Raw genomic sequence first — 12,474 nt, 5'->3', positions numbered from 1 at the left:
GGATTTATGAGTGGATTTGGAGTATTGTAGTTGCTAAGTATAGACTTTTGATGTGATCATAGGGAAAGGTGGAGCGTGTTTTGAAATAGAATCTGCCATAAGCTGTCTTGTCCTATTTCCAAACTGATCCGTGCCATACACTGCTGACTTTTCCTGTCCATCCATTAAAAAGTGAATTATGGAGAGTGCTGAGACTCTAAAACAGATAGTAGTTTAACCTTGTTAATAAATACCAGGTAGCTGGTATATGCTGCTAGAATGTTACATCACAGCCTTTCTTTTCTATATAGGCTTATGAAATTATCTTGTTACTATATAAACTGCCTTTGCTGTGTACATTCTTCCAGAGGTTTATTGTTCTTTGTATGTTGGCACAGTAGCATGACTCTGAAGAGGCAGTTCACAACGTGGTGAATTTTAGAGGCCTGGGAGATGGCCGTGTCTATTTTTCAGCAAAAGGAATGAAAACTCTCTTTATATTTTCTTTTTTGTTGTTGTTTCCTAAGGTATCAAAAGTTTCAAAAGATGTGCTGAAATGCAAAGGAAATAATAACTAAAGACTGGATGGGAAGTAGTGCCTCAGAGTGCTGACTGTTTCTTTGCTTGTTACCCCCAAAATCTTAGTATTTGAAGTACAAGTTAATACTTAAATCAAATAAACCTGGTTTGTGAAGCAGTGAAATACTTGAGCTCTATCACACATTATTCATTTAGTTTTGTGTGAGTGCAATAAAAATTTTACAAGCTGTAATCTTGTTCTTTTAATAGAGAGAAAACTATGCAGAATATGTTGCTTAGAGTATTAGATAAGCTACAGTGTGTTAATCAAATATTTTCGTGATATGAGGGCAGTTGAGAAAACAGTACAATTTTTGCTAATGGCACTGGTAAGTAAACGGATCTATCATTACATTGTCATGAAAAGTGACATTGAGCAGAAACACCCTGCCAATCCCTAGAAGATAAGTATTTAATGTAATTAGACAGACACTGTCTCCTTTGTTGAACGTAGCATTAATCACCCAGAGAAGTCCAACTTTATATGAAATGGCTTTTTTCTGATATGTCTTTGTAGTAGCAACCTTCTTACGTGGTTTTGTCATGATGATATATTTGAAGAAGTTACTGCTGTAGCTCTACAGTTTTCCTCATGACATATCTTGCTGTTCTGTGTTCCATAATCTTATTTTGTTATTATTATTTAGCAATGTTACATTATATAGCTGTGACTTGTTTCTGAGTCTAGAAACCTACAGGCATTTGGAGCTGAACCTCTTGGAAACAGTTAATGCCTTCAACTTCTGAGACATAAAAGCAACACAAATAGCTGCCATTATGTTCTCCAGTTCTTCCTATGTGGTGTTAGCACAGGTTCATTGTAACGGCATAAGCAAAATGTTTCTTGCCTCAAATGCTAGTTCATAATATCACACACACACACAAAATATAAATAAAAAGAACTTCTATGAAAATCTCATTTTTAAATTGATGAAAAATGTTGCCCCCTTCCAGAACTCATTGGCACTACAGACTCCTCTTTTTTCCCTCTCCTCTGTTGCTTGTAATTTGTACTGTGAAATGCTGTCTGGTTATGAACTGGTATCAATTTAAATCAGTGCACAGCTGTGTCTTCCCACCTTCTCAGCGGTGCAGAGGGCTTTGAAGGGAAAGAATAGGGCTTAGTCAACGATGACAGCAGACTTCACCGGCTAACAGGTGGAGGTCAAGTCGGTTTATTTGTTGGGATGAACAGAGTGCAGAGATGAAAAATCTTTGCCATAATAAGGTTTAGGAAGAAAATGCTGACTAGTCTAAGCTTTGATTCCAGCTGACAGATCCTTTTCTAGTGTTCATTACTTGATTTCACAGTTCAGGCAATTTTAAGAGGCTTAAAACGATATTTCTGCTCTCCTCTCTAAAACTTTTCGATCACGTTCTAATTTTTTTGCTGTAAGTAAAGTTTATAGGGACTTCCTGATAGCCACTCCTGCCTTTAAAAGTCAATATGCCATCAAAAACATAAGGATAAGCTTTTAATTTAGACCCTTACTTTTACCAATTCTTTTTGTAAATGAAGTCAAAAATTGACATGTAGACACCAATTTGGTTAGAAAATCAAAACTTTAGAAAAACACAACTCCCCTGAAAAGTGGACGGTAAAATAAGCACGATGCTTAAGAAGTCAGTGTTCCAGTCTGGGCATACGGGGGGTTTATGTGCCTGGTAGTGTTAATGAAGCTACGCCAGCCCAGTGCGCTCGGTTTCAATCACCAAGTGCCGGTGAGCCATGCTCCATCCTGAAAGGGAGTCACAGCAAGACCCCAGCTAATCAGAGCAGAACGTCCTGACATTGTGTGTGTGCTGGGACTGCCATGACCTGTCGGCATCGTTGCAGATCAAATGCAGCATCACAAAGGGATTTCAGAGCTGTGAGTGTGCGAGTCCCTCGTAGGTTAGAATCCTGCCCTTCCCTGGTGCCAGCTGCTAGGAGGGGAAGGGAGGCGTTTCTCCTTTCCCACCCTTTTTCTTCCACCACCACCACCTGCTTCCTACCTGCTGGAGTGGGCAGAATAGGATTATCTTTAGCCATTTGCTAAAATCTTCCCCCTCAGACTTTCTATTACTTCTGCATTCATTCTTTGCAGGAAGAGGAAACTCACTGGTCAAACCCTTGGACACCAGAATAGTTGCATGCAGTTTCCCAGGGAGCCAGATAGCTCTAAAGCTTCCCAGTGAGTGACAGTTTCTCTCTTCTATTCTTCTGAAACATGTGTTTTACACATATACTGAAAAATGTTAATATCAATTTACAGCCAGATTCTTGCTTTTTAAAAACAAAAAAAGTATATCAAGTCTCCCAAAGTATTTACACGTAGAGCACCTCAGCACACATAGCACTTTTTTAACGTAGGAAAAAGTGTTGGATGCTCTTGTACACATAACATCATTGGGCTTGAAAGCTGTTAGCTCATTCCGAGTTAGCAGCAAGAGCAGTGGACTTGCCAGCACCAAACTGTGAAACCTTTTCTGTGTGACTAGTAGAGATCTCATGGGGGTAGAATTCCAAAAAAGGGGAGGAGGGGGGTGTGGATCTGTGCATTTGGATTCGAGTATCTTCAATAGCACGATACCAACTTTGTCCTAGAAGCCCTTGAATCACAAATCATTGGAGGCTGGGAGAGTATTTTGGAGAATTATCACTGTATGCTTTCCCTGGTCTTTTTACTCTTTTTCTAGGCATCCATTAGTTGCCACTGTCAGAGAGAGGATACTGGACTAGGTGGATCCCTGTAATCTGATTTGGCATGGCTATTTTTCTGTGTTCCTAAGCTCATGAGATCAAGTTATGTAGGATTATTTCATAATGCCAGAGCAGCCGTTTCTGAGGTTCGACAAAGCTATCTAGCAAAGTGTCTAATAAAAGAAAAATCCTGTCCCATACTGTAGCTTTCTTGGTCCAGTGAAGCAGCATCCTCATGCATTCAAATCTTGTAAAGTTGCTTCTGATAGCTCCCTCTGTCCCTTCATTTTCATAAGCTAAAGTGCCATTTTCCTTTTTACAGCTTAATTGAACCTAAATGCACCCGTTTGCTGCAATGTGGTGTTTTGGTAATCTTACTATTTGCTCGTAAGTTTTCCCTTAAGCAAACTGAAAGCTTCCCCCTTATCACTTCACTGGGCCAAGATTTCACACAGTATCCTGCTTGCTACAAAATATGATAGTGTTCTCTCTCACCTTGTTTCTTTTTTCTTCTTTTACTTTCTTTTTATAAAATCAGGATATCTAAGAAACCCCGAACACCGCGGAGCACTACATGGTGGGTGTGCTTATTCAAACAATGCCAATGCTCTTGTTCTCGGTGCATAGACATTTTGTGTTGGTTGGGGGGGATGTACCAGGTGTCCCTCTCATGTGGGTTCTCTGGTTTCTAGTGAGGAGAGGACTCACACTGAGCACTTTGCCAGAGTGACAGCACTGGAGGGAGCGCTGACATGTTACCTCTGCCCTTCCCCTGCCTGTGTTCATGAAACTCACAGGGAATTTTTCCTCTATGCCTCTCTGTCAGATGTGTTTCAAATTGCTCAGTAGATGAGAGAGGTGTTGGGCAGATCACATGAGCAGACCTGCAGGCAGCATGGTCATACACGGCTCCTCTGGAAATGATGCCAATGCCAAACTGCTGTGCTCTGCCTTCTCTGCAGTGGGAGGGTGATGTTTTTTCCAGGGGGATTCTTTGTTCCTCCCAGAATCCTGAAACCATCGGGAATGCAGAAAAATGAGGCTGATTTCTCCTGTTTGATATCACCTGCCTGAAAGCCGATCCGTTGGGAAGCAGTTTATGTCCCTGCTGCCCGGGAGCTGCTGGTGGCAGGTCGGCAGCGCCATTCCAGCGGGAGCTCACCAGCCTACAACTGGCAATGGACACTTGCCAGTGAAAGAGCACAGCAGCTGTAGGTCAGCTACAAATGATTTCTTGTGTTATGGAGAAATGAGATGATTGTTGAGCCCTGTGACTGTCAAACCTGGGCAGTCATATGGTAAAACCACCCAGAACCACTGGATAGCAATACATAACAGTTCCATGAGTACACTCTTGACCTGTCAAATTCTAAATCCATTTCAGCTTGGTATGATGCACATGAATTCAGTTTGCAACTCTTGCTTTCTTCAGAATAATGTATAAACTCTTCACCTCAAATTGTGCAGAAATCAGGTGACTTTACAGTACATGGTAAATTACCTGAGCTATTTTCAATCCTGACCACAGGTCTTTTTCTTAATTAAAACATATGTTCAATGGCAGTGTGTACTGACTAAGTCTTCAAAACCAATATTAACACCAAACTTAGTCTTGTCATCATAAAAGTCATTTAAAAACATTAGCATGCAGTAACTGAGGTCACAGGTTGAAAAAATCTACGTATTTACCCATCTCCATCTCATGCCTTTGGCATTTAGCAGCCATCATTGTTATCTGTAGCTTGGATAGCCAATGATCTTTTGATGACATGCAAATAATGAGCAAATGATTTTTGAGAAAATAAAAAATAATATAAAAAAACACAGGGAATTTGACTCCATCCTCTTCAGTTACTAAAATTCCCTTTAGTATCACTTGCAATTTAGCATCCATATGCATCTCAGGAAGATATAGTTGAAACATAAATCTATTCTGGGTCTTTTACTTGCAAAAATATTATACCTCAGCTATAATGATATGCAAAGACTTTTTAGAGGGCTTTGTAAATGCCATCCAAATTTATGATGGCATTTTTTTGCCTTGCAGCTATAGATGTTCCATCCCCAAAGCACCCACATAAAGGTATATTCTCCTATGGATGGCTGCAGTTTGTCCCCGCTGCTATATCTAATCTGCCAAGTATGCTGAAAAACTCTCAAATACCATTTGAAATGAAACAAGTGCAGTCATGAATTTTAGACGAGACGTCTAAAGACGTCATTGGGGGGAAAGAAAAGTTCTTATTACAATATGTATTTATAAGTGCAAAATGATACTGAAAACAACACTAAATCAAAGGGAAAATTGAACGGTTATTGTGCTATTTATTACACTTCTGATTAAACTTTTTAAATGTAAACCCCACAAAATTGTACATTGAAGAAATAGGTGATGTGTTGAGCACTAGTTCATTATTGAAAGAACCACTTGGGTGACAAAGCAGAACACTTTGAGATCTAAAGACATCTAAACCAATCCAGATGATGCTGTAAACACGGACACAAACAGCTAAACTGATACACTCTGTGGGGACATTGTACCAAACGATTTAAGGCAGATTTTAATGGGGTAGGATTTAAAATAATGGTGAATACTGTAGCACTTGGTTTTAAAAATCTGTAGGCAAGGTTTTCTGTCAGGATAAACTGGTATTTCTCCTTTATAAGTAGTGCAGTGCTCATTTACAAAGGAGAAATATCAACCTTCTTTTCCCTAAGTGACATCAGAATTTTGATTCTAACTTGAATTATCATTTTTGGCTAAAAATTACTGAGGAGTCCAAAAGCATTTAAAACCTGAAGCCATTGAATCCATTTAATGCGCCTTTGGCACCTCTCTCTCTCTCTCAGCCCTTTTTGAACATTCTGGTCCTCATTTTAATCAATCTCTTTTTATTAAGTTCTTTGGCTCATTTACTTGTATGTGCATTTGCTTTATTTTATTTGGAACATTTCTTTTGTAGTGTCTTGAAAAAGAGTTGTGACATTTCTTTTGGAGTGCTTCTTAAGTATCTGGCAGTCACCTATGATACAATGTTGATGGGTACGGATAGATTAGCTCTGTTTTCCTGATGATCTGTCAGATGTCGAGTTCTGAGGAAACTGGTTGTGTGTGTTGGTGATGCATATGCAGTAGTTTGATAAGTGGATAAAGCGGGAGCTTTCGTTTTTCCTCTGTAAAATCACTGTTTATCCACAGCTGGATTTAGTCTTGTGAAGTGAGGTCCTCGCTGGCAGGTAGTTAATCAGTGATCACGGGAACTCAGAAGGCAACCAGGGGAGCAAGTATCCATTCAGATCGTAGCAACTAAAGAGCACTTCATTAGGATGAGTGAAATTCCATCTGCGTTGTATTTTGTGTATACTGGAGCAACTAATACAGTAAACTGATGGATGGCAGTTAGCCTGATCATATCTCAGCTGATGACAAAGTTTGCTCAGCACTAAATAGAACAGACTTACCATGATTGACAGTAGTAGAGCCATCAAAATTCCAAGAAGCTTGAAATTACAAATTCCCCAGGAAAAACAAAAAGAGCAGCTGATCAGCATTTCTGTTGATAGTGATTTCAGTGAAATTGCTGGAATAATTTGCACAGAGGGATAAAAATTCCTTGAAAAATTCTTCCCATGTATCAGGTTTTGTTTTTTTCTTCAACAGCCAACTTGTTTTTCTGCATCATCTATTTGTTCTGCATGTTGTCGAGTTCATGGTCCACCTGGTAATACCTGAGCTTCCGTGATTCCTTTTCATAGTGTCCCTTGAGAAGAAAGGTCCAGACCATATTTCGTTCATAGCTTTCATTATGAAATCTCCATCAGGAGTCTAGTGGCAGAGAGCTACTGGGAATATTGGTGTAATTATCCAAAAGTCGTCTCTGGAGGTGAACATTAGCTGGTCTACCAATGTGGCTGACTTGAGATGGAGTTATTGTTTAAGATGTGTGCAGTCAGAATAATATTAGTAATTAATCAAGTGAGATGGGATGGATATACAGCTATAGATATAGACAGAGCTATAGATTTGGAAAGAAGGGGAATTGTTCTCCTCTTACACTGCTGTGACTCCATTCACTCCATCAAAGTCAATCCTAATTTCAGTACCTCCATTAGTAAAGTGCATAGGTGTATGGAAAATAGGTTCATAGACGTTTATTTGTTCCGGGAATGCATTCAATCCTCACGCATCATTTTCTGGTCCATTTAAATATAAATCAGCCTCATACATGGAAATTTGAAGATCTTTAGCTGTACTCAAGGAAGACTCTTATGTGGTGCGTTTCTAGTACTGGCAAACATAAGGAGGTAGAGGAATTAAACCCATCACAGTGCTCCAGTGCCCCTTAGAAGATGAGGAACATGAAGTATTCCTGTGCATTCACTGATTAAACTTGGGCTGGAGGTTTGCGAAGTGCAGAGTTTGGAAAGTCTTACTGCGGGACTTCAACATCCGTGCAATGGCTCCAGTAACCAGAGTCTCTCCAGGACAAGGATCCCATTTACGCTTGCATTATGCATTGAGCAGGAGGGTGTGATGCATGATGTGGAATGAACCAAATAACTTGTGTGTTTAGGGAAATGCCAAATTAATGAAAATTCAGAAAGCTCTAATGTTGAAAAGGCACACGAGATTCCTTGATAGAAATATAATAATGCTGCTAACAGTTTCAAGATTATTGTTGTCTGAATTTTCTGCTTATTGTGTACTGCAATTAAAATTCTTTTCAACTGAAAAACCAATGTCAAATTAATATTTCCTTTTGGAAAAAAATACCAAAGTACACATCTTGTTCCATTTAGCACCATCATGGTCTTTGATCTGGTTCCCTCTGTCCCGTGGAAAAAAAAAACACAGATCCATGTTAATGGGAACAGGCTAAGACCATATATGTTTGGCATACATACACTTACAGAATCACATGAACACAAGTACAGTAAGTTAAAGTAACACACCCACTCAGACTTCCATCTGTGTTTTATGCCACCAATCCCTTTATTTTCCTTTTTATTTAGCAATTAACTTTTTCATTTATTCTGTAGTTAAATGCTGCCATAAGATGAAAATAGACTAAGTCTGATTTTCTTCTCTTGCACTCTAAATAACATTCAAAGGAGACTCAGACCTGAATTAGGAAATCTGTTTCCTGAGGGTGCCAGGTGTGACTGTGATTTGGACAACAGTCCTGTACACAGAATAGTAAGAAACACTTTTAAACCCCACCTGGGTTACCCAGCCGTTGTGTTCTGGCTGTTCTTGTTTATTCCTTGCTCGGAGCAGATGGATAGAAAGAGGCAGGGAACGGGGAGGATCCTTGGCTCCATTCCCTATTCACCGGCCAGCGCAGCTGAGGCAAGTTGGGGGATATTGTAATTTGTTGCTGCCCTGCACCAGAGAGGAGATAGAGGAGAGTCAGGACTCAGAGGTGTCCTTATGAGTTGGCACTACCCTGTCCTTGGGGCCACGTGAAGTGCTGAAATCTGGTCTTCAGTGCAGTGGTCCCCAGTATTCGTTAGCTCTTGGGAGCAATGCAGAGGAAAGCCATGCAAGGCAGCAGCACCCTCCCTGCGCTCTGCCCGGGGTACCTTCACTTTAACTTTTTAATTTCCTGCATCCCTGAGCAACACAGCAGGGGAAGCTGCGGACTGGGGACCACTAAACGTGTTAAAACTCATTAGGTATGAAACAGAAGACCTTTAAAACTGGCCAAGAGTCTCCAACATGGGTGCCAAAAGTTAAACACCTAATGCCGTATTTAGTCATTAATCTTACTTCCTGCCTCACAGTTGTTAACACACACCAGGGCATCTCAGAGGTGGCATGATTTTCATAGGCACTGGGCACCTACAATGCTAACTCAAGTGCTGAGACTGCTTACCCAAGAGTGGGACTTGTAGTAGCAGTTTGGAATTTTTCTGGGTGATTAAACCAGAGTTCCCTTTGCTCTCACTCTCAACTCCTGAAAGCAGCTTCGATAGAATGACCAGCATTGTAACATATGGCTTAGCAAAGGGGGAAAAAAGAAAATGAGTATTAGAAATGGATGGACTAAAGAATACGCAGGATATATCAGGCACATTAACCAAACATATGGTGCTAAATGAGATATTTTTTTTTTAAATTGCAAAAAAATTGACATTCCTGGCAGTCTCAAGGATAATGTGACATGGCTGTGATAAATTTAGAAGAATGGGACATATTTTGGCTTGTTCTTGGAAACCTTTTTCTTGCATGCCGACTGTATTTCTTCTTTTATTAACCCATTCAAAGAATGTTTGAATTTTGCTGCTAGAGCACCATGCTGGCGCAACATAAAATGTGAATGATGCTAATTGCTTTGCACTGCCTAACTTTCTGTCATACCCTCCCCTCTTAAAGGACAAAACATGCTTTGGAAATGAGCTGGCAAGCTCGTCTTATTCTTTCTCTTGGTCAATATTAAGTGATGTAATTAAGCTCCTGTTTGCATATTCTTCTGAACTAGGAAGCAGCCATTTTTGTCTTGAGATCTGATGGATATGATCACTCAAACTAAAATGTGTCATTACAAACCTCAAACAAAATCAAAACATGGTAGACTTGGACTGTTCCAAACCAATACATCACAGAATACCCTGAAATAAAAACAAAGTAGTGATGATAATAATGACAATCAGAGCCATGATAACAAACAAATATATCTGAAGTAGGAACCAATTATCCGTGCTTCAGTTTGTCTGCCTGCATCAACCATATAAAATCCATCCCCATATGACCATAACACTGCTTAGCACTGCCACAGTGCAAGGTCATCCCTCAGCTTTCTTGTAGCTCCTAATGTTCCAGTGTTTGGACACAATCACATGAACAGGTTTAAACCATATTCCACTGTTCTCTCTGCCCCTTCCTCCTACCATGGTTTAGATGGGTCAAGCCGGATTTTTAGCACGGGGTTAAAAGAATAGCTCTTCACTTGCTCGGAAGCTTTCTTACCTTTCCCATAACCCTGAAGAGCATATGGGGAAAGAAGGAAGTTCATGAGCCATCTGAACCATACTGTGCATAGACTTGGGGACCTAACTCCTTCCATGACCTCCGTTGCTTGCCCAAGGCACAGGTACTCATGTCCCCTCCTGGATTGCTGTTCATGGGCTGCACGACCATCAGCTCCATGCAGGGCCTTCTGCCTCCACGCAAGCGCTGCACAACCTTGCAGTTAGAGCAGCTCACTAGCAGGCATATTTTACTGTGATAATCCCTGGGCATCAAGAGTCCTTGTTCTGTCCATGATACTTTGCACTTAGGGGGATGAAGCCTGCTATGTTAAAACCATCCTGGGGGCAAACCCATCCCCTTCCACAACACAACACAAAGGAGATGTACCCATGGCCTTGCTGCCAGCAGCACAGTTCCTCTACCCCTCCCCAAGCTCAAATATTGCCACTGGCCTTTGACTTTATGTTTAGGGATGGGGTTGATGCTCATTTGGTGTTTCCATCCCCAGTTCCTCCATCATAAGGAAACGTGCATCAACAGCACCATTAATTCTTTTGAGTATCCTTGTCCAGAATATGGACACTCAAACACAGAGCAATAACTAAGTTACGTCCCAACATGACCAAAAAGTCAGCTGGCTTCATCGGAATATTTCACTGAAACACCTTAGTTCAGACTCCTCTTACCCCCAGAATGAACCAACTCTTTGCTTTTGTTCCTACTCCAAAGTCCTTAAGACCAATATGAAAAATACCCAACACAGTCTTTTTCTTGCACAATAGTCCATCAGTTCTAAACTTTTATTTTTACAAGATTAAGCACATCTTAATCTTGAAAAAGCCACCATAACAACCAACCCTTTTAGCAAACAGTTTCAAGACAGAAAGCTGCAAATACAACACTGGAACTCTAACCATTCCCTTCCTTTATTTAACTTTCTGAAATATAAACTGCAAAACCTCACTGAAACCATTAAGACCCCAGCAGTGCAGCATATAAAGTACAAGAAGGCTCCCGCGTATTGCAATCAACATCCTAGGGACTATAAAACTAGTGCTATTAAATATAAAGTTAGTAATATTGCCCAGAGATAATATTGTCCAGGCCTCTCTCTTTACTTTTCAACAATTAAATTCTATAAAATACAGAGTTGGAAATAAGATTGAATGACTTTGCTAGTGGAAGTTCATCTTCCATGTTAGCTGATACCTTGCTTTTGCACCTGAAATCTCAACTATGCTGCACCTTTGTTTTGCTATATCCCTACAGATATGCAAAATGTCTGATGCACTGTGTATACTGGAAATTATGTGTTTCCAGAGCATGTGCAGATAATCAGAATACCCATATGCCTCTAGAACTATAAAGATATAAAAAATAATAGACACACATAGGCATTCTTCATCTATATGCTGTATTACCCAAGCATAAACCATATGCAGAAAAGGCTTGGATTTTAAGAGCCTTTTGCAATACATTCATTCCACTAGTTTCTTTGGTGCCACGGGCTTGATACAATACCAACAGGAGTTATTCTTACAGAGTATAACAAACGGGTCATACTAGTGTTACACCGTCCCTGCCTGTCCACGGAAGAGGTTTCGCCCGATGGCAACTTAACTCTGATTTTCATTGGAAGCCTTTGATATAGTTCAAGGGCATAATAACAACTCTGAAATAATTCCAGTGTGGCTTCTAATATCAAGACACAAATACCACTCACCCTTTAAAAAAATTTGAAAGCAAAAGGGAGCCACATAAATATATTACTTTCGAATACCTTTGAAGTCAAGAGAGTAAGGAGAGGCATAGTTTGGACTCAGAAAACTTCATTCTCTAGTTGTGCCTTGAGTCGTGCAGCACATTTAAAAGATCCATTTGCAATAATCTACTAAACCAGTGAGTGAAAGACAGAACTCATAAAAAGCCTGTAAAAATCCAAATGCTCCAGCTATTACAGATTGCTAAAAATAAAGCAGAGTAGGTTTCAGTAGCAATAATAAGCTGCATCTTATCCATATTTCAGATTCAAAAGAAAAATATGGCTGCCTTTTAGTACTTATTGCTCCGAGCAAACCATGGCCTCTTCTGCCTCAAAAAAAAAAGACCACAAATAAAAGTGAGCTTTCAGCTTGCTGTTATATTCCGTTTCATTTGTCCTTTAAGCTTATCTAGCTGCTTCTGCACCCACTTTCACAATGCATAGGCTGTCGTTCCATGACCTAGCATTATTAAATTGCACTTATCAATCATTCTTGCC

General features: G+C 40.1%; 1 protein-coding gene across 1 annotated transcript in view; it reads left to right on the top strand.

The window, feature by feature from the left end:
• NFIA (nuclear factor I/A) overlaps positions 1-12,474 on the top strand; it is a gene marked incomplete at its 3' end in the record, with an annotated part of 52,948 nt that overhangs the window by 16,467 nt on the left and 24,007 nt on the right. The window contains exons 3-4 of the mRNA XM_010015469.1: positions 2,646-2,732; positions 3,780-3,818. Of these exons, the coding sequence (XP_010013771.1) occupies positions 2,646-2,732; positions 3,780-3,818 (126 nt within the window). The remainder of the gene's footprint in view (positions 1-2,645; positions 2,733-3,779; positions 3,819-12,474) is intronic.

The sequence above is a fragment of the Nestor notabilis genome, unplaced genomic scaffold, assembly GCF_000696875.1.
Source record: "Nestor notabilis isolate BGI_N333 unplaced genomic scaffold, ASM69687v1 scaffold7095, whole genome shotgun sequence".
NCBI classification, from domain to species: Eukaryota; Metazoa; Chordata; class Aves; order Psittaciformes; family Psittacidae; genus Nestor; species Nestor notabilis.
The sequence above is the reverse complement of the archived record's forward strand: the minus strand, read 5'-3'. Positions and strand labels throughout refer to the sequence as shown.